The 23,226-nt window shown below is 41.5% G+C and overlaps 1 protein-coding gene and 1 long non-coding RNA gene across 6 annotated transcripts in view; one reads left to right on the forward strand and one right to left on the reverse strand.

Moving 5' to 3' along the window:
• Positions 1 to 23,226, forward strand: part of KHDRBS3 (KH RNA binding domain containing, signal transduction associated 3) — a 190,236-nt gene that overhangs the window by 92,393 nt on the left and 74,617 nt on the right. For all 5 annotated transcript variants that reach the window (XM_019823178.3, XM_023248662.2, XM_023248659.2 and 2 more), the window contains exon 5: positions 11,674 to 11,813. In XM_019823178.3, coding sequence (XP_019678737.1) covers positions 11,674 to 11,813 — 140 coding nt within the window. The remainder of the gene's footprint in view (positions 1 to 11,673; positions 11,814 to 23,226) is intronic.
• LOC109496248 lies at positions 17,875 to 22,568 on the reverse strand. Its single transcript, XR_002152248.3, has 3 exons — positions 22,354 to 22,568; positions 20,900 to 21,007; positions 17,875 to 19,378 (listed from the first exon to the last, which is right to left on the reverse strand). It is a non-coding gene; the product is annotated as an uncharacterized LOC109496248 (long non-coding RNA).

Genomic DNA, 23,226 nt, shown 5'->3' on the forward strand with positions numbered 1-23,226 from the left:
GAAGAACACCCTTGCCAGTTCACGTTTGGGGGCTCCCACGTCCTAAGCTTCTTCGTGATGTTAAAATCACCTACAGATCCACTGTTCTCCCACACGGATGTGTTAGTGCCTTCCATGGCACCAAGCACTGTGTGTGGTTTCAGGCCAGAGGCATGAATAAAAGCAGTCCCTACCCTCCAGGAACACGTAGGGTAGAAGAGAGAAACGTAAGCCGAGGATTTCAGTACCGCGAGGTACACGTAACGACAGACCAAAGTGTCAGAAGCCCAGAGAAGAAGGACACCGTGGAGGTAGTTGGCTGGCTTCTGCCAGGTGTTTTGTGCTTTGTTGATGGAACAATTGCTTGTCTATTTTTAGCCCTTTCCAGACACTTTGACGTTGCTAAGAATGGGATTATTTAAAGAGAGTGTATCCCTACTTCCATTATGAAAGTTAATTTAGGTCTTCTGTATAACTTGCATGTTCTAGATTAAAAAACTAAAACATTGAACATTTTGCCTCTTTAGACAATTTATTTAGAGAAGCTGTCACATCTGCCAAACAGCTGCCTGGGGTAAGACTGTCTTCAGCAATCCCAGGTTGGTCTAGTAGATTGACTTTACATACTGTAGCATATGTATCATGACTATATTATCTGTGAAGAAAACTGTTGAATTTACAAGGAAAGGATATTGTCAATCACGATTGCCTTGGAAAAGCCAAGACATGGGATTGTATTAAGTCATTTTACTTGGGAGCTGAAAATGTTTAAGCTTCCCTTTGTTCCCTCAAGCCAATATGATGATACATTTATTCATTTAGTTTAAAAACAAAGATTTTGAGTGCTTTCTATGTGGTAGATACATGGAAACTAATAAAAGACATTCTTTTCTCTGCCCCTGTGGAGTCTGTCTAATGGGGGAGTTTGATAAGAATCAGATACCCATATAAACATTGGCACTCTGACAAGACTAAGGAGAGGTAAATTTAATGTCTTAGTGATCAGTCTTAGGGGGTGTTGACCTAGCCACGTGGGCTGCCACAGGGCCTCCCACCCTGTCCCCTTTGCACTCCTCCACCAAGACATGGTTTCTCTGTCCTTGAATCTAGGCTGGCCAGGAGAACTCTTTGCCTAACCCCCAGTTACAAAGATTTTTTGCTGTTTTCTTCCTAATCTTTTATAGTATTAGCTTTTACAGTATTAGTATTAGCATAGTATAGTATTAGTATATAGTATGTGTCATTTAAGTCTATTATCGTTAAGTTTATTTCTTTTTTAGAGAAAAGGAGTGAATGCACATGCAAGTGGGGGAGGGGCAGAGAGGGGGAGAAGTGGGGGGGGAGAGAGAGAGAGAGAGAGAGAGAGAGAGAGAGAGAGAGAGAGAATATCCCAAGCAGGCTCCATGCTGTCAGTGCAGAACATGATGTGGGGCTCGAGCCCGTAAACCATGAGATCATGAACTGAGCGAAAACCTAGAGTCAGATGCTTAACCCGCTGAACCACACAGGTGCCCCAAGTCTGCGATCGATTTTAAGTTTTGTGTGGTGGGAAGGTAGAATGTAGGTTTATCGTTTTTTATATAGATGGCCAGTTGTCCCAGCACCATACGATGAAAGGACAATTCTTTTCCCGTTGAACAGCAACACCATTGTTGAAAATCGATTGAACATAAATGTGTGGATTTGTTTCTGGATTCTCAGTTCTGTTCCATTGATGTATATGCCTGTCCTAATGCCGGTGTCATGCCCTTAATTACTTTAGCCTTCTAGTACTTTGATTTGAAATCCAAGTTGTTGATTCTTTTACAAAGAAAAAGTTCTACTTCAAAATTGTTTTGGTTATTTTGGCTCCTGTGCATTTCAACATCTATTTCAGAATCAGCTTATCAATTTCCACACAGAAGCCTCCCGGGGTTTTGATAGAGGATTGAATCTGTAGCTCAATTTGGGGATTATTTCCATCTTAACAATATTTAGTTTTCCAGTCCACAAATATGAAGTGTCTCTACTTAACAGATATTTTTTTTCATTTCTTTCAGCAGTGTTTCATAGTTTTCAAGGTACTAGTCATATATATACTTTTATTAAATTTACTCCTAAGTATTGTACACTTTTTGATGCTACTGTGAATGCAGTTTTTAAAATTTCATTTTCAGTGATCCTAGGTTATAGAAATGCAGTTGACTTATATACACTGATCTTGGGTCTTGTAACTTTGCCGAACCATTAGTTCCAGTGTGTTGTTTCATTTTTATGGAATCATTAGGATTTTCTATATGCAGAGTCCTGTTATCTGTAATAAACTTTACCTCTTCTTTTCGGATTTTAATGAAATTAAAATTCAGTTTTTTATTTTATTTTTCCCTTGTTACGCTGACTAGAACTTTGAGTGCTTTGTTGAGTAGGAGTCGTGAAGATAGACATCTTTCTTGGTGCTTTGAGTTTTCACCATTAAGTCTGATGTTAGCTGTAGATTTCATTGCTGCCCTGTATCTTGTTGAAGACGTTCTCTTCTGTCCCTAGGTGTTGAGAGGCTTTATCCTGAATGAGTGTTTGTTGTTGTTGCTGTTAATACTAGTGTATTGCATTAGTTGATATCCAGATGTTATGCCAACCTTGCATTACTAGGTGAGATCCCACTGAAATTACATGTTGCTAGAATTGATTTACAATCGCTTGTTAAGGATCTTGACCTCTATAATCATGGCGGATATTGGCTTGTAGTACCGTATTCTTATAATCTTTGTATTAACCCACACATTTACCATTTCGGCTTCCTTTTTCTTTCTGTGGGTAGAGTTACCATATGGTGCTACCTCTTTTCAGCCCAAAGGACTGCCTTTCGCCTTTCTTGTAACTGAGACCTGCTAACCAAAAAACTGGTTTTGTTTTTCTCAGAATGTCCTTATTTTGCCCACCCTCTGAAAGATAGTGTGTATAATTCCTGGTTGACAGTTTTTTCTTTCCGGTCATAGAAGGCCAGTCTGCTGCTTTCTGGCCTTCATCGTTTTTGGTGAGAAGGGCATTCATTCATGATTTTGTTGCTAATGTACGTGATCTGTTGTTTTTCTCTTGCTGCTGCCAAGGCTTTGTCTTTTCATTTCCATTAATTTGACAATGGTTGTGTGTGCTTATCTTCCTTGCTTGTTAAGCTTTGTGAAGCCATAGGTACATGTTTTTCTTCAAATGTGGGACATTTTCAGCCATTGTTTCTTGAGAATTTTTTTCTCTTTTTTCTTTCTCCTCTGCTCCCCTCAGGCCCTGGGCTCCCATTGGTTGTATGTTGGTCCACTTGATGGTGCCCCGCATTTCTCTGAGTCTCCTTTCCGTTCATCCTTTCTTCTCTGTGTTCCTAACTGGATCATTTTAATTGGCTTATCTTCAAGTTGGCTGGCCCATTCTTTTGTCATCTCAACTCTGTTGTTGCGCTCCTTTGGTTAATTTTTCATTATCATTGTTGTTGTTGTACTTTCTTTTTCTTTTTTTCTAAATTTTTTTTTTTTTTTTTTCCAACATCTGGGCCCTCTCCAAGATAGTTTCTTACTATTACTTGACTGCCTGTCCGTCCGTCCTTCCTTCCTTCCTTCCTTCCTTCCTTCCTTCCTTCCTTCCTTCCTTCCTGTCATGTTTTCATGTTTCTTTGCATGTCTCCCAGCTTTTTTGTTGAAAACTCCATATTTCAGGTAGCATATTATAGCACATTTACATTCTGACTCGTTTTATTCTTCAAGCTCTGTTGTCGCAAGTTGTTGTTTGTTTGTTTCTTTAGTAATTTAGTTGGACTAAATCTGCAGAGTCTGTCTACTTCATGGTTTACAGCTTTGTTAATTTTTTTACTTCTCACTTTTATTTTTAAGCCTGGCCTGCTGGACGTGTCCTGTATGGCTACATCTCTCGGACATCAGCCAGTGATTACTTAGAGGCTGTGCTCACACACCTGTGTTAGTAAGGCTTCTGCCACCTGCTGATAAAATTGTGGGGGTGCACCCACAGGTCGGTCCATCGTCATATCTTCCCTGGTCTATACTTCACTTGTGACTGAGGTGTTAATCCCTCTACCTCCTTTGCCAGGTATACAGACTCACCGTCAGGGAAGGATGTGTGGAGAGTGTTAAGCCCTCTCCATTCTCTCCTGTACATGTGCTTAACCTTCCATTCAGCAGAGATGTGCGGGGAGCGTATCCAGGCTCTCCAAGGCTGCTACGTTTCTGGCTAGTCTGCCAGGCTGTCACTTGCCCCACCCAGAACCTGAGTATTAGGCTTGCTGATTCACTGGGCTTCTATTTATTTGCTACCAAAATGGCTACTGATACTAACAGTGCTCCTGGGCATGGGAGTTTTTCATACCTTCTTCCAAATTAAGGGAGCTTCCCCTGCAGCAAACTGTTGGTCTTCATGTCTTTCCCCACAGTGGTACCGACACATCATCTGGGCTGGGGACGGGGGCGGGTAGCATCCCCACACAAAATGCCACAGACTCCCACTCTTCGTGCCTGACACGAATACATTTCTTGTATTTTTAATTTATTATATAACTTCAGTCAGTTCCCACTGTTCTGAAATGGTTGCTTTTACACGTGTGGTCAGCTTTTGTTGTTGCTTTTTATGGAATGGCTTTGCCAAGCTCTTTGTTTGGCTGTACTAAAAGTCCCTCCTCTCTTATTTATTTTTTTAATCTTATATTATTTTGGACCTCTGACCATATGAGCATGTGCAACGTTTCCCTCCATTCTTTTTAACGTCTGCATAATATTTCATCATATGCATGTTCTAAAATTTATTTAATCAGTCCTCAAATAATGAACATTTATGCTATTTCTTGTAGAGTATAATACAAACACTGATCCTAGGATTACTCTTTGGCATAATCATTGGCATATTTGGGGCAAATATATCTGAAGAGAACATTCCTGACCGAGAATCCACTAAATTGCAGTAAATTATTTTTAATAATTACATTTAAAACCTTTGTTCTCATTCTCTAGGCTAACACATTTAAATATGTTCTAAACTTACTGGACAGAAAAATCCCATTTACACCTATGTAATTAGAATTCTAATCACTTTTCCACTCTTCACAATTGATGCCCATGTTTGAATTAATGCTACAGTAGTGTTACTTTCCTGATAGGGAGTTAAAATGATAATTTACTAATGACTAGTTTAAAATGTAGAGTTACTTAGTCTGTAAGCTGGCACATGTGACTTGGTTTCCCTCCTGATTTAAAATCATCATTTTTGGGGGGCGCCCGGGTGGCTGAGTCGGTTGAGCGTCCGACTTCGGCTCAGGTCATCATCTTGCGGTTCGTGAGTTTGAGCCCCACGTCGGGCTCTGTGCTGATAGCTCGGAGCCTGGAGCCTGCTTCTGCTTCTGTGTCTCCCTCTCTCTCTGCCCCTCCCCTGCTCACACTCTGTTTCTCTCTCAAAAATAACAATTAAGAAAAATTTTTTAATCATTTTTTTAAATCATTATTTTAAAGACCAAGAAAATTATAACTACAGTGACTTTATCAGTAGTTCTGTCTGAAAGAAGCAGTCCCCTAACGTTTTTAAAAGTTGTCTAAAATCACGAAGCTGGTGAGTCCAGTTGGTGAAATTCAGACTTAACACAGGTGTGTTGACTCAGACTCCATCATTTTTTTCCAACTATACTGTTTGTCTTCTTGAAAATGTAGTTTTACAAAGATTATGTTTTATTTATTTTTTTTAATGTTTATTTATCTTAGAGAGAGAGAGACAGACAGAGTGTGAGCGGAGGAGGTGCAGAGAGAGAGGGAGACACAGAACTCGAAGCAGGCTCCGGGATCTGAGTTGTCAGCACAGAGCCTGATGTGGGGCTCCAACCCACGAATTGCGAGATCATGACCTGAGCCAAAGTCAGACGCTTATTGGAGACGCTGACTGAGCCAACCAGGCGCCCCTACAAAGATCATGTTTGAAATGGGCTTTCATTCTAATTTTTGTGGCACCGTTGTAATCACCTAACTTCGCTTAGAGTAATTTTGTTTCCTTTTTAAATTTTTAATGGTATTTTTGGATTTTATGTTCTTTCCCATGAATCTGTTTTTGAGCCACAGACAATTTTGTGTCACACCTCCTAGCACTTTTCAACAGGGCAGATATTTAGCATTTATGTAGCACATTTTATTTAGAATGTGCTTTACAAATAATTTATTAATCTTCACACATATTTACTAAAATGGTAAGGAACATATTAATAGGCTTGTTATAGAGAGGTTGAAATAATGATAGATTCGAATGACTCTTTTGAGATCCTAGTACCCTAAATAAGTTAGAGAAAGAATCCATAGGTACAGTAAAATCTAGACTCCTGATCTTAGTCATTCCCGCAGCTCGGCAAGTTGAATTTGTCATTTTTCTTCCCTTCCTCCTCCTCTGCAAGTGTTTGCTTATTATTGCTTCAGCTTCCTTTTGACTTCCTTTTTTGATTGTTGTTCATGCTATTTTTCTTATTGCACGATGCCTTCTACCTCAAGTTTCAAGTCATTTCTGCTTTTGAAAAGTAAGGAGAAGATAGCATATTTTTTACAAACGTACTAAGTATATTTCATGTTTTTAATTCTAAATAATTCAGGAAACTATTGCACCTGAATCTTTTATTCACGCTCAGAAGTGCTGGTTTCTTCTATCATAAGATCCTCCCTTCCTCGTTCAGACTGCAGTCCTTTCTCTTCCTCTTTGTGGAGCCACACAGCTGGAAAACCCGCCTGCCTGCACTGTGGCTGTGACTTGCTTACTCCCACTCTTCATTCCCCCGAGATGGATTCCGGCTCTCCCCTTCACCAGAAGTACTATTTCTGAAGTCTGTGTTGCCTTTATTGTTAGTGAATCCCATGGAATCGGTACTTGGCTGCTTGACAGAATGTGAATGCAGCACTGAATCCTGGGGCTCTCATGCTCCGATCACCTCCGTTTCCTTCTCAAATTCCTGCCACCCCTTTTCGGTCTCCCCTGTGCAGGTTTTCTTCTATTAGTTTATGTTGATGCCCAGAGCCCTTCTCTCGCTCCAGGAATGTGCCCCAAGCAATCCTGCCTATGGCTGACATTTGTATACAGAGGAATTCTTGTGCTAGAGGTCCCCACTACCACCTTCAAACTCAGTAATCCTCTAGAAGGACTCACAGGACTCAGACAATGTGTTATATACTGTGAGTATGGTTTATTTCACCCAAAAGATACAGATCAAAATCAGCAACGAGAAGAGGAGCACGGGGCAAAGACCAAGAAGAGTATGGCCGCGGTTTCCAGGTGTCCCTGTGCAGTGCAGAGGGACACAAGGACACGTTTAACATTCCCAGCAGTGATGTGTGACAACACCTGTGAAGTGTTGCTCTCCAGTGAGGCTCTCCTGAGCCACAGTGTGCAGGGCTTTTACCGGAGATCAGTCACGTGCACGTACCGTACCTACGCACCTGACCTCGGCTACTCACCACCCCACTTCCTGAGCCAAGACGAAGGTTCCCCACTAACCGCACTGCCAGGGCAGGCATATCTGGCCAGACTGGTACAGCACGGCATCAAGCCTTAGGCATGCAGAAGCCCTCTTCGCAGGGCTTGACGACAGGCCCTTCTCGGTGCTGTGTAGGGCCTGAGTAACCCTCTCTTGTTCACGTCTATATCCGTATCTTTAACTTTTAAATTTCTCGTTTTTATGTCTGATTGCTATGGCGCATCTCAGTTTTAGTGTGTCGTGGGCCATTGCAGATTCGGCCTGTGCAAAACTGATTACAGCATGTTCCACTGTTACTTACCTTATTTTCCAGATGCCCATTGACGGTCTTGACTTTGCTTATATCCCCCCTCATCTAGGATGTTACCATTTCTAATGAAATTAACCATTATAAATAACACCAGATCTACTTCTCCTCATTCTTTCTGCCGCTTCCCTACTCCAGGTTGTCTATACCACGTACTGGAATTATGAGCTTCCATCTGGAATTTCTGCCTCTAGTGTGTGGTGTTTTTTTTTTTTTTTTTCCATTTAATATCTTTATGGAGGTATAAATCACATAGCATAAAACTCACTCCTATAAACAATTCAGTAGCTTTTAGTATATTCACAGAGTTCTGCAACTGTCACTTCAACCTAAGACCATTTTTATTACCCCCCCAAGCAAACCTTGTAATGAGCAGCAGTGACGCCCCCTTCTCCTCCCTCTCTGGGCAACCACTAATTTACTTTTTGCTTTTTTACACAGCCTTTATGGAGATATAATTCACATCCCATACATTTCACCCGTTTAAGGTATACAGTTGACTGGATTATAGCGCATCCATAGTTACACAGCCATCACCACTATCTGTTTTAGATTTTCATCATCCCCCAGAGCAAACGCGTCCCCATGAACAAGCACTCCCCCTTCCTGTCCCCTGCCATTCCTCATTCTGTCACGTGCCACCATTAATCCACCTCTATGGGTTTGCCAGTTTTTGACATTTTGTGTACAATAGCACAAAATGTATGGTCTTTTGTCCTGCCTTCTTTCATTTAGCATACTGTTTTTAAGGTTCATTCAGTTGATTTGTCATTGCTGGATGATATTCCATTGTATGGATGTACTGTGTTTTATTTGTGTGTTATATGTCCGTTTATTAGTCAAGGACTTTGGGGTTATTTCTGTTTCTTGGCTATTATAAATAATGCTGATGTGAACATTCACGTACACATTTTTGGGTGGATGTATAGTCTCACTTTCTTGGGTATTACCTAGGAGTGGAGTTGTTGGGTCACTTGGTAACTGTGTTTAACAGTTTTGAGACACTGATGACTGGTTTTCCCAAGTGGCTGGACCATTTTCACTGCCACCAACAAGGTGTAAGGCTTCCATTTTCTTCAGTGTTCTCTCAGTCACTACAATACCCTTTGTTTAAAGAAACTATTTGAACATCAATCTACAGTAATTTATGTCTGGGCTCTCAATTCTATTTTATTGATCTTTATGTCTACCCTTTGAGACAGTACTACATGGTCTTTTTTTTAAATGTTTTTATTTATTATTGAGAGACAGAGCATGAACAAGAGGGGAGGGGTAGAGAGAGAGGGAAACACAGAATCCGAAGCAGGCTTCAGGCTCTGAGCCGTCCGCACAGAGCCTGACGCGGGGCTCGAACTCACAAACCATGAGATCATGACCTGAGCCGAAGTCAGACGCTTAACCGACTGAGCCACCCAGGCGCCCCTACACAGTCTTTATTTCTGTAGCTTTGTAGGAAGTTTTGATGTGGGAACATAATCAGTCTTCCAACTTTGTTATTCTTTCTTATAATTGTTTTGGATATACTAGGTCCCTTGGATTTTCGTATATAAGTTTTAGCAAAGAAACCAGCTGGGATTTTTGAGAGGGTTTTCCTTGATTCTGTAGATCAATTTGGGAGGTGGGAAAGCAGAGTAGGAATATTGTCCATCTAGCCATGAATATTGGATATCTTTCCATTTACTTAGATTTTAAAAATTTTCTCCCAACAATATTTTGTAGTTTTCAGTATATAAATGTTGCTCTTATTTTGTTAATTTATTCCCGAGTATGTTATTCTTTATGATGCTACTCTAAATGGAATTTTCTTAATTTTACTTTTGTGTTGTTCATTGTTAGTGGAAAGAAATAAAATAAATTTTGTATATTGATCTTATATCCTGCAGCCTTGTGAAACACAATTATCGACTCTAATAATGCTTTTGTGGATTCTTTGTGATTTTCTTTGCATAGGATTATGCCATACCATATATGAACAAAGATGGTTTTAGTTCTTCCTTTTCAATCTGAGCACTATTACTTTTTTTTTCTTACATAGTTGTCCTGTCTAGAATCTTGAGTACAATGTTGGATAGATGTGGTGACAGTAGACATCTTTGTCTTGGTCTTCATTTTAGGATGATTCTTTTAGTTTTTTATTATTAAGTATAATGTCAACTGTGGGTTTTTTATAGTTTGTTGAGTGTTTCTATCATTAAAATGTATTGGATTCTTCTCTCAAATGTTTTTTCTCTGTATTAAAATGATTGTTTTTGTTTGTTTGTTTGTTTCATTCTCTTCTCATGGTATTACATTAGCTGATTTTTAGGTATTAAACCAAAATAGCAATTTGAGTATGTTTTAGTTGGTTCTTATGTATAGTCCTCCCTTTTATCTTGTTTATACTGCTGGATTTGGCTTTGTAATTTTTTGAGAGCCTCTACATCTATATTCATCAGAATATTCATCTATAGGTTTCTTTTTTTGTAATGTCTTTGTCTGTGTTTGTACTCGGACAATACTGGCTTTGTAGGAAGAGTGAGGGAGTGCTCCCTCCTCTTTAATTTTTTTGGAAGTTTGTAAAGGATTAGCATTAATTGTTTGTGGAATTCACCATTGAAGTCTTGTGGGCCTTCAAATTTGCAAGACATTTATTTATCCAGTACTAATTTAGTCTCTTTGCTTATCTGTTCCAATTTTCTGTTTCTTCTTGAGTCAGTTTTGGTAATTTGTGACTTTTTAGGATCCATCCATGTCATGGTGTCATCTTCGTTACCTAATTTGTTGGCATACATGATCATAATTATTTCTAAAACACAAATCTAGGTATGCAGCTCTCCTCCTTAAAACTGTTAAATGCTTTTTAGTACCCTTAGTTCTAAACCTTTAAAGTTATACTTAAAATGACTTGAGGTTTTGTTGAATTTGGTTTCTGCTTTCTACTCCATGTTGAGACCAGCCTCCCTGTACCTACCCCCCCCCAAGTTATTTTTATATTTCAGCCATGTAGCACTTCTTCCAGTTCCCTACACACCATTTCTTAGGGTCTTAAAATACGATTTTTTCCTCCCATCTAGATAATTTTATAGCCCCTCCTCTGGTAATTAGTTCCCACTCATACTTAGATGACACGTCTTATAGAGAACCTACTCTTACTACCACAGCTTAAGTTAGATACCATTTAGACCGAACTTTCTTTCTATTGTGAAACAGATGACTTTTGTTTATTTATTACATGTCTTTCCTGATGACTGTTGAATGGAGTTGGAGGTATTAAGGAAAGGAGGAATCAGGGATTGCTCCCAGGGTTCCTCAGATGAATATTTAGAGAATAAGACAAAGAAGAGCAAGCCTCCAAGTATAAAATGTATTCAGTTTTGAAAATGGTGCCTTTTTCTAGTATAATATCCAAATGGAATTGTACAAAAAGAATGTGTACATGTGGCTCTTAATTTTAGTAAAGCTATCATGTTGTATGTATGCCTTCCTCCTTTGTTAGAGTGTAAGCTCATTGGCTGCAGAGACCCTGGCTTGCTTCTCTGGTTTTGTTAGTTTGCACTTCACAGATGCTCAGTAACTATGAGTTGAATTGAGTTGTAAATAACAGTGCCACGTGTCTGTCTGTATATGGTATCTTAATTTTATTATAACTATCTCACTTGGAAAGTATGCCCCACACAAGGAGTAATGGCTGCCTGTAGAAAATTTTAGCTTGGGGAAATTGCTCCGGTTTTTTGTTTTCTGTTTGTTTTTTTTTTTTTTTTTTTTTTCCTTTTTTACAATTGATTGATGCATTTTCATTTCAACAAACTCAAATCTTATGAAGTCAGCTATTTTCCTTGCCTTTTTTTTTCTATTAAATATTGTTATTTTTCTGGTCCTAAGTATGTTTGTATTTTTCACATGAGGTGAATTATGTTGTCTTCTGTCTTCTGTGTAGGACTATAATGATGAAATCAGGCAAGCACAGCTCCAAGAGTTGACGTATTTGAATGGTGGTTCAGAAAACGCGGACGTCCCAGTTGTTCGAGGAAAACCCACCTTGCGTACAAGAGGTGTACCAGCCCCAGCAGTAACCAGGTCGGTGCAATTCATTGACTTTACTTTTCCCGTTGTTAGAATTGGGTACCATGGCAACCGTTTTAATCTTTTTTTTTTTTTTTTTTTAATTAATAGTCAAACAGCTCTATCAGTGTATCAGTACAGAGACTTTAAGGATATATTCAGACATTATGATGTCATATTGAGGGGATTCCCTTTGTTTGAACTGAGATATTCCTGGGTTTAAACATAACCTCTACTACTTACCGGCTGATGACTGTAGACAAGTTTATTTATCACTCTAACATTAAGTTTTTGATTGTTTAAAATGAATCTTATTTTAAGGTAATAGTACTGATAATGCAAATTGAGATAATGGAAGCAAGGGCTTTCCCCATGGAATACAAGATTAGGCTGGTTCATTGCCACATCTCCAGTGTGGAGCACGATGTCAGGCACCAAGTGGGGTGTCCATGAGCTTGTCATTTTATTCACTGGGAATGCCCTGTGGTATCTGAAAACTCCCCAGTTGGTCCACACACACAGAATTTTTTTTTTTTTTGTCTCTGGATTGATGACTTTTTAATATGAAAATGCCTAGTGAATTCATGAAACAATTTAAACATAACCATGTATTGAGAAATGGCTGTCTCAGATTTCTTTGAGAATTATTTTTAATTTTTTACCCAAAAGAAGAAGTGACACAGATTTTTCACTGGTGACTCTATATATATATATTATATATATATATATATATATATATATATATAATATATATATATTATATATATATTATATATATTATATTTTTTTCAGATAGAATTATGCATGAAATAATTTAAAGTAGCATTCTTTTATGTCTCCAAGTTCATTTGAGACAATAAAAAATCAGTCTTTTTATTGGAGTGTTGTTGATCAGGCCCTGGTCAACGAGCGCAATTACAAATAGACGTTATTGCAGTGTGAAATAAACAGATCTGTTCACGGTGCCAAGTGGGTTTTCTCTATAAGAAAAGGCTAATAATAATGGGATCGCTGTTGATGGTTTAATGAGATAATTTATGTGAGTGTTCAGTAAGTGGTAAATCCCTTTCGTTTTCATTTCTTCTGTCATTAAATTTACTTCAAATCATAAGAAATTACAGTTGACCCTTGACCAATGTGGGGGATAAGGGCACTGATCGATCCCTCGCATAGTCAAAACTCCATGTATAACTTTTGACTCCCTGAAAACTTAACTCCTAATAGCTCACTGTTGGCTGCGAAGCCGTAACGACAGCACAGTTGATTAACACGTATTTTGTATATGTATTAAATACTGTATTCTTACAATAAAATAAGCTAGATAAAAGCAAACGTTGTTAAGAAATTCATGAGGAAGAGACAACAGTAGTAGTGTAAATGTATTATTTCTTGAAAAAATCCACACGTCAGTGGATCCACACAGTTGGAACCCATGTTCAAGGGGCAACTGTCCGTCCTTGCTGTATTAGCTTCCTGTGGTAGCTGTGATGAATTACTCCAGACATGGTGGCTTTAAACAGTAGAGATTGATCACAGTTGTGGGGGCCACATGTCCACAATCAGTATTGTCGGACCACAGTCAAGGTGTTAGTGTCCCCCCTCTAGAAGAGAATCCTTTCCTTGTCCCTTCGAGTGTCTCGTGCCTGCTGATCTTTCTTGACTCGTGGCCGTGTGCCTCTGGTGTCTCCCTCCAACTGCGTGTTGATTTCTGTCACATCTGTCTTTGATCCCCGTGTACTTCCCTCTTCCCTGTGATGGTATTTAGGGCCTATCTGGATGATCCAGGGTACTCTTCTCATCTCAAGATTGCCCGATAATCACATCTGCAAAGGCCCTTTTTCTAAAGAAGGCGACAGTCGCAGCATGGGTGTCCAGAATAGAGAGCGTAGAGAAGAGCGCACACCCAGTGCCACTGTTCATGACACTTCTTAGGGATGCTGTGTTCCTTAAACCACATCTACCGTTTTTACAGAAGATAATTTCTAATTTAGTTGTCAGGTGTTGAATTAAGTTGAAAGTGTTAGAAACAGATGAGGAGGGCAGAAGCTCTCTGTTTTGTGGCGTATGGTGTCTGGAGAAACACCACAGGGCGCCCAGATGAAAAACTGTCCCTCTTGATGACAGCATATAGGCCGGTTGCCATTTCAAGGCTCTCCATTGTCTTGACAGGTAATGTTCTCTGATGCAACCCTGCGGTAGTTTGTGGCGGGGTAATGGCTGGTCAGTGCGTGGCTCTGGGCAGAGCTTTCTCTCCTGCATTTGATTATGGGCTTCCTCAGTACCACATCTTTCAAATACCCTGCTTTTTTCAGTGTAAAACTCCTGTTCCTAGAAGAGGCACTCGAAACCCTTCTGTATTTTTTCTGAAGACCTCGCTCCACATGTCTGTATTGATTGTTCTGCCCTGTTTCCTGTGTGTTCAACCCTGGACTGGAAACTGCTTGTCGCATGAAGTTGGAGCTCACGCCCTTTCCTGCCTTTGCCCACATTGTTCACTGTTCTCTGCCCAGAGTTCTGTGTCTTCTCTCAGCCCCTCACTTGTTTATAGCCTACTTATCTTCGCGTCTCAAACCGAAACTCATTTTAACAAACGCCTTGCATCTACTACTGAGGACTGTTCTCAGCACTTTACAGGCAATAACTAGGTCAGGCGTCATAACAACCCTGTGAGGTGGGTGCTATTATGTTAACTCACCATTTTACAAACAGGGAAGTGACTGCTTGCCCAAAGCCAGCCGGCCTGGGGCGCCGGCAGCCCCTCCCCTCTCTTTGATCCTTCCTTTGCATTTTCATCTACAATCTGTTTCTTCTTCCATCCATTCTCCCACTGTCTCTCTTCCACACAACTTTGATTCTGTCACTTACATTGTATTCTTACTGCGACACATGCGGCATTTTTTTTTAATAGTTTTATTTTATTTTATTTTATTTTATTTTATTTTATTTTATTTTATTTTATTATTTTTTTAATGTTTATTGATTTTGGAGAAAGAGCCAGAGTGCGAGTGGGGAAGGGACAGAGAGACAGAGGGAGACCCAGAATCCAAAACAGGCTCCAGACTCTGAGCTGTCAGTGCACAGCCCCACATGGGGCTCGAACTCAGGATGGGTGAGATCATGACCCGGGCTGAAGACGGACACTTCACCAACTGAGCCACCAGGCGCCCCCGTGATGGTACTTTTAATAACAAGATGTGATGAAAGTACGTCTATATATATATATATATATATATATATATATATATATATATATATTCTACTATATATATATATATATATATAGTAGAATATATATATATTCTACTATATATATATATATATATATATATATATTCTACTACTTTTCCTCATTAAATCACATATCATAACTTCTGCATCTCCCAGAATAAAAACAAATGGATGTGGAAACCAAGATAAAAAATTACGAAAATCCCAGGGGTAAAGTTAGTACACAAGAGTACGTGTTATTCCGGACAGTCGCAGAGATGGTCTTCGAATTGTGCTTTGAGCTTCCTTGTAACCAAAGCTGAGGAAGACAAGGCTATGGAATTCACTGGGTCTGAGTATCTAAAAAAGTAATAAAAGACAAACATGCTCATTAAAGCCAGTGCTTCCTAGTCCTGAAACTTGTGAGAAGTGTCCGCAGTGCACAGTCCCCAGTAGATCTCTGCCGCAGCCAGTCCCTCCATAATGCCATTTTGATTCTCCCTCTAAAATAAGTCTGGTTTTCCTTAATCACCTCTTCCATCCTCCCTAATCTGGCCACACTGCTCGTCCGGTTTTCATTTACAGTCTTAATGACTGGTGAAAATCCAAGTTGGTCTTTGTCTTCTCCCTGCTTCAGTTTCCTCGGTGGCTCTCTGTGCTGTTACAGGAGCACCCGAACCTCCTGCCGGGCTCGATGACAGGCGCATCATCATCTGGCACTCTCCCCGCCCTTTCTGACCTTGTGGTTTTCCTGTACTGTGGCCAGGCTGCCCTCCTTCCTGTCTGGCAAACTGGCCAAGCTTATTTCCCTCTCACGCCCTTTACATTCACTACCCCGGCTCTCACCTCGTCCCTGGGGCCCCCGGTGGTAGGCAGACACAGGCATGGTATCCGAGAAGCCTTGCTGATCACCTTGTTCAAAGTCACCATCCCCCAGTCCCAGAGCTGGTCTACAGCATCCTGTCTGGGTTCCTTAGTAGCATTTACTAAACTGAATTCCACCTTTCTTGTTTGTTCCCTTTTTCATTGGTTACTCCTCATTATAATGTAAACCTGCAAGGGCTCTTGTGTCCTAGGACCTGGCCTAAAGTAGTCACTCAGTAAAAAGCTGTTAGGTGAATACAGTACAATAGCAGGTCCTTTAGGCTCATTCTGGTCAAGTGTTGATCATTCAGAGTATTTTGTGTTAATGTAATTCGCTGTCACCTGACTGAATGTACTAGGGGATTAGCTTTGCAGGGGTGGTCATGTGGTTATCACCATTTTGGTATTTCAGAGTGGAACAAGTTATTACGAGAGTCTTCATGAATGTTCCCCACTGTTACCACTTCAGGATGCTTTTCTGCTGAAAGATGTAAATGATCTAAAATTAAATCCTGCAGTGGGAAGTGATATGTGTTTTAATAAAACCTTTCCTTTCAGTTTCAAATGAGAGAACTAAACTTACACCTTTTTTTAACTTAGGAGGTAAGGAAGCTTCTTTACTTCCAGTCCATCCTGTGCAGGGCCTCCAGAAACCCTGCTGCTGTGAGATGCCTCCTCCCTAGCTCTTTGCACAGACCCCAGCACAGAAGGAGGCTGGAGAGTTGAGGCCGCTCTGGGCAGCACGCTTTTGGGCCGGTCTTCTCCACCCTGGCCTGCCGCCGCCGGCGGTCTGAGCTGAGCCGCCCTGACCTCGGGGATGCTCCCTTTTATCCCTTCTTCACGACAGCTGGCTTACTCTGTGCTGCTTTCGCACTGACCTTTAGTCTGGCCATCTGGCCCTTGCTCCCAAGGAGCAGGCAGACTTATCTCCCCGCCTTCGACGCCACAAACAGCAGGAAGAAGAGCGGAACAAGCAGATGAAGCTGCCTTTCTGAGTAGTGAATACACGTGCCTCCGTACTGGGCGCTGAACGTGGTGGCTTTGACCGCGCGTGTGCGCGCGCAAAGCCAACGCAGTCCCTCGGGGCCTTTTGTAAGCTTTCGTTAAATTGGGAAAATTTTCAGCTCTGGTTTCTGTAGATGGTTTACCTGCCCCTTTCTCTCTTCCCTTTCGTGGACTGAAGTCCCATGTTAAATCTTACGATTGCGCTTTGCAGACTATATGCCAAGGTGCTGGGAGCTGCGGCAAGCTCCCAGGTTGGCCATGGGACTTGACCGTTTCCAGGGACCCCCACGCAGCCTTCAGCATCTGTCAGACACTGTCTGAGCTCTCAGCTTCGGGGCATTATTTGTAGTTTCAGTGTTAGATTGTTCTCCACGGATGTCTTGTCTTCGTAAGGCCCGTATTTTAGCAGTTGCTGTGTTGAACAGTAAGTAGCCACAGGTGCATAGGTCGCTACATAACCTCCACACGCGGGATCGGGTGGGACACGGGCACTTGCGTTTCCTTGTCCACGTTGATTTTCACATGATTTTATTCTTCTTTAAAACCGATCATTAATGATGTCACGGATACTAAAGATTGTTTCAGTGATTGAAAATGATGTATTTTCCCTCATAGTATGTAGAGTTATGAGAATTGTTATTAGGAAAACTGAATAGTTAATATAAGGGTCTTAAACATTTCCCCAGTATATGATATGGTTAATTAATCTACTAATCTACTACTAATTTAATCTACTAATTAAAAAGTTCTCTTTTTAAATATTTATTTTTGAGAGAGTGTAAGTGGGGGAGGAGCAGAGAGAGGGGGACAGAGGATCAGAAATGGGCTCTGTGCTGACAGGCAGACAGCAAACGAGCCCTATGTGGGGCTCAAACTTACGGACCACAAGATCATGACTTGAGTTGAAGTTGGACGCTCAACCGACTAAGCCACCCAGGTGCCCCAAGAAGTCTTTTTTTCTTTTTTTTTTTTTTTCGATTAAGGAAAGGGTGAGTATAGGAAATTGACAGCATATTTATTTTCCTACTGGCCCAAATTATAGACATTTTCAATTAAAAAAAAAAAAGAAAAACTTTCTTGGGATTAAATTTCAGTAGAAGGCCCTTGCCTTCTCAGGACATTCTACCACCAAACTGTCAGAACAGAAGTCACCTTCCCTTCCTTCCTTCTGGTGTAATAAAAACCCGGGCATTGGTACGTGACACATGTACCCCACTTCCCGGGCAGAGGATCCTAGGGGACTTTGCTGGGAAATGAGTCTCTCTGCTTTCGTTGCCATGAGCTCCACCACCTTTCTCCCGCTGAGCTGCTCCCTCCGTTGTCAGCATCCACTCACTGGCTTTTTCTTCCAGGGGTCCCTGATGGTGTATTAGTGCGTGGCCATAATGGAGCTTATTCAGGGGAAACAAAAGGAGAAAATGGGTGGTTTCTTTTCAGATCCTTTTAATGGGCTTTGGGAAGACAACAAGCAAGGCAAATAATGTTGCAAGTAGTGTGAGAACTTCCCCACAAGAGCTTGTAACTCTGCAGCCAGCCAGGGACGGGCAGAGAAGAGCAGCCACGCGCGGTTCTCCTGGTTACGGCGTGGCCGACCACGTACGTGTCAGGTGCAGCCTAAGGCCCGATAAACGTTCTGGGCCTTCCTGTAGGCTGCGGGGCCCGCTGGAGGAAGGGTTCTGACCCCCAGTTTGCCAGCAGAGTTTTTCTGACCGTAACGTTGGACAAGATGTCCTGAGAAGCAGAGGCCATGTCGGGCGGACGGCATCTGGCGAGTATGTTCCTGAGCCGTGGAACATACTCCCACACGCCCGGGGTTCCAGAGGTTTCAACATCTGCCTTCCTCTTTGAAAATCAGTCAGTCCCTTCCTGCTGTCAGGTCGTTCAACGTCACAGGTTTTCTTGGAGCACTTTCTGTGGCAGGGGTTGACGTCACAGGGGTGGCGAAGTCATCATTTTGACGTCCAGAAAGTTAACAAGCGTAAGTCAGAGAAATAGGTAATTAAGACAGAGTGGCGTCAGTAGGGGCAGGGGGTGTGAAAGCAAGTGCGATGGAAATAGAAATGAGGGTGCAAGGAATTTTAAATGGGGAATGTGGGTGTGAACAACTTAGGGTGGAGGTAAAGAAATAAGACAGGAGAGTGTCAGAGGAAGTCATTCCAGGCAGAGGGACCAAGACTGGAAAGCAGAAAAGATGGGGACAGTTGGCTTGGAGTTAGAGTGTGGCTTCGTGGCTCTCTCAAGCCAGGGCGTTTCTCCCGGGCTAAGCCCTCGTTTCCTCGGCTGTAAAATGGAGCTAGGACACCGAGCACACGCTAATCCAAACCCTGCTTGACTGTTTTCATGTCCCGTTCAAGCCCGAACCGTGCCATAAGTTCTTTTCTGATTCCTCACAATGATCCCACACTACAAGTTGAATTCTTCTGGAGGACCTTGGGCAAAGTACACATCTCCCTGAAGCTCCTTCATTATCAATTCATTGTCATCAGACAGGAAGAAGACTTGCCCTGGATAGTGCCAGAGGCCGAAAGAAATAGGGCTGTTAGTTAGAAATGATAGAGACTTTCACTGTTTTTATTTTTAAATAAGGACGAAAAGTAAAAACACGCCAACAGAACTGGAAGACAGTGACAGGCTTCAGAGTAAGGAGTGAGCTCTCTGTCTTCAGGGATGGAAGGGAAGATGGACACATTTCTTGCACTTTATGAGAGATTTTGCTTCTCACACACTGTCTTATATTGTCAATAATAACCAGTTGGTAACTTCTTGGAGAAGACACAAATTGCCTTAGATTTATTTTATACTCTGTACAATGTAGGACAGTAAAACAGATTGGAGATTGGATGGATCGCAGAATAAAGTGGCAACCGTTGGGTTTAGTAACAGGTCTGTCACTTCTGGGTTCAAACCAGGAGCAACAGCACTTGAGAACTTCCCGGAAATGCAGGATAATAGTCCCCAGCCTAGAACTACCGACTCCGACTCTGCCCTGACACAAGTCCTGGGTGACGAGGACGCTCAAGAAGTGTGTGAACTGCCCTAGAAACACATTTCAGATCATCACTAAAGGTGCAAAGAATAAGGGCTGCCAGAGGCTTCTGGAAGCGTCAGTCTTCATTGGCTCTGACGATTTCTCTTGCACGTTCTGAGGGATCCTAACTGCAGGCTCTGCTCCCTGTTTCCTTTTATCTAGCCTCTCACTCACTTGTCAACCCCCGGCAAGAAAGAAAAGTCTCGGAATGATTAAGCTTCACTCTCAGAAAACCCCAGGGATGAAGAAAAGTTGTCAATGTGTTTGTTAAGGAGTCTCTCAGAGAAATAAATTATCCCTGCGGTCGCTGGTGCATCAGGGCGTCGGCCTCAGATGACAGCTCTCTGGGCAGGTCTGCTTCCCACTGTGATACCCTTGGTACCAAAGTAGGACGCTGCCATTGGCCCCCTCGGGCACCCAGCCTGTGGTCAGCCGGGGCCAGCCTCATCATCCAGGGCTCCTGCCACCAGATTCGCCATTCACCCTCTACTTTTTGCTCCCCATAAGATTCCTAGACAGAAGCCAAACAGGCCGATAGTATATGGTTATGCTCTTTCTCTCCCAGCCTGCATCATCTCTGCTAAATGCATGGAGGGTACGTAAAGGTGCTCACTGGTGCTCACTGGGTGATGAGCTATACCTTCGTCTGTTCTTGTCCTCTGGTGCGCAGCTGAAGGAAGGTGTCGGGACTCCCAATTGAGAATCCAAGTGGAAGTCTGCGTAATAATTACGGCTTACTACGTGCCTATGTTAAGCTAGGCACTTTATATACCGTGTGGGTAAACCTCACGACCATCTGCAAGAGCTAGATGCCGTTGACGCCGCTTTATGGGTAGAAAGCTGGGCTCAGCAACTAACTGACAGTAGATTTGAGAGCATAGATATGTTGGAACTCAAAGCCTATGCTTTTGCATCACATCCTAAAACCTATCAACAACCTATAGGTTCATCTATAGATTATGAATCTATAAATAATTAGTTCCTCGTTCATCCATACCTTTGTATTCAGTCCTTCAAAGCACTCTTCCCGCAAAGGTACCTGTTGACAAACCTTTCTAGACTATTTCCATATCCGAGTTTCAAGCCAGAAACCAGGGCCACGCTGCTGAAGAAGGCAAACAGAAAGAACCGTTGGCAGTCACACCTGTTCCTCTGCTCATGAAACTTTCTGTTCAGATGTGTGATCTTCCTGCTTTCTTGTTAGCCTCATTCTGATCAGTGTAGCAACCTGATTTTATCAATTTGAACCAAGTTTTCTAGTAGAAAATTAATAAGCCCCCACTGATTATCAGGATCTCATCCTTGTCCCCATGTCAGCAGTCCTGCTGTTAATCTGTCCCCGGAGCTTCATTTGTAGCATTTGTGCATCCTCCGCAGCGTGGTCAGACTCTTAGGTTTGTACGCTTCTTTCCCTCACGCCTTCCTCTCGCTGGGGGGGTGGGGGGGGTGAGGGCTTAAAACCACACAATTCTCATGGAATGTCATACTTAAAAACTAATCTTCAGAGGCACCTGGCTGGTCAATCAGTGGAGTGCATATGCCACTCTTGATCTTGGGGTCATGAGTTCAAGCCCCACGTTGAGTATAGAGATTACTTAAATAGATAGATAGATAGATAGATAGATAGATAGATAGATAGATAGATAAATATTTAAAAAAAGGAATCTTCAAAGGATCTTCCATAGATAAGTGTCAAGAGCTACATACATCAAATGACTTGTCTGAAATTCTGCTACAGATATTTTAGTATGATTCCATATACTCCGAGGGCACATAAACAAACACTGTTGATGATGCTGGGAAAGAATTGTGAGCTTCTTGAATATATAAATTTGTTTGATGGAAAACATAAATTCATAGATTCAGAAAACATGCTGAATATTTTGTGGTCCATATGCTAACTTGGATGGCAGGGATGGGGTATTAGCTAAGGAAGCAGGAGGCTTAATTAGTTTGAATATACTCAGATTAAATGAAATATCACACAGGAATTATGTGCTATACGTAGAAATTATTCTTTAATCACATTGAAGCATTTTCTAGATATACACTGCATATAAAAAGATGAGTAAGACTATAGAAATTATAGTGTCATCATCATTGCTGTTGAGTGATTGAAACTTATATACATTGTTGATCTTGATTGAGTAGGGGATGTGTTAGGTACTTTCTGTGTCTTGTGTCATTTTCCTGCACTGTACCACTAAGAAATGGGTTGTGTAACTCACTTGGCAGTGGAGGAAACTGGCTTGGAAAGTCTAGACTGTTGATTAGTTTGAATATTAGCTGGAAGACAGAAGTTGAGCCAGTAGGTGCAGTCAGAAATTGAATTCAGATCTGACTTCAGTGTCCTTTCTCTTGACCACCACCTTTGGTGTACCAATTTTTATGGCCTAGGACGAACAAAAAGACCTAATTTATAATATGTATAAAAGGAATAATACAAGTTACCTAAGAGTGAAAAAGTCTTTTAGATTTTGCATCTTTTCGATGACCTTAAAGTTTTGAGAAGTACTGGCCAGGTTTTTTGTAAGATGTCCCTCGTTTGGGATTGGTTTAATATTTTTTCTCCAGATCAGCTTGGCCTTAAGGTTTCAGGGAACAAAAACCACAAAGGTGAAGTGTCATTTTCATCACATGTTGAGGATTCATACTGTCCCCATGACATAGTACTGCTGACGTTGCCTTGGTAACCCGGCTGAGGTCATACTTGAAGGGTTTCCCATTTACAGTTACTCCTCCCCCGCCCCCGTTTGAAGGGTGGGATATCTACATAAATTATCGGAAGATGTTTCTCTTCTCTCCCATTATTATTTCAGTCATTTGTTTATGTCAGTGTAGACTTTTGCATATTTCTACATTTTATACATCCAGTTAAAATCCAGTACTGCTTTTTTTTTTTTTTTTTTTTTACTCGGATTGTTTCAACTTTGGCCATTGAGAGCTCTTTCAGTTGGCTCCTCCCTGCTCCTTTCGCATACACTCATTATTCTTTTTGTTGGTTATTTATGCATTTGTGTATTTACTTATTTTCAAGTACTTGCTTACTAGTTTTTAACAGTTTCTTAAAATTTATTTATTTTGAGAGAGGGAGAGAGAGAGAGTGCGCATCACAAGCGGGGGCGGGGGGAGAGAGAGGGAGGGAGGGAGACAGTCCCAGGCAGGCTTCACACTGTCAGTCAGCGCAGAGCCCAGTGCGGGGCTTGAACTCAGGAACTGTGAGATCATGACCTGAGCCACAATCAAGAATCAGACGCTTACCTGAGGGACCCACCCAGGTGCCCCGAGTACCCTTACTTTCTGCTCTGCAAGTTGCTGCCGCAG

The sequence above is a fragment of the Felis catus genome, chromosome F2 (genome assembly GCF_018350175.1).
Source record: "Felis catus isolate Fca126 chromosome F2, F.catus_Fca126_mat1.0, whole genome shotgun sequence".
NCBI classification, from domain to species: domain Eukaryota; kingdom Metazoa; phylum Chordata; class Mammalia; order Carnivora; family Felidae; genus Felis; species Felis catus.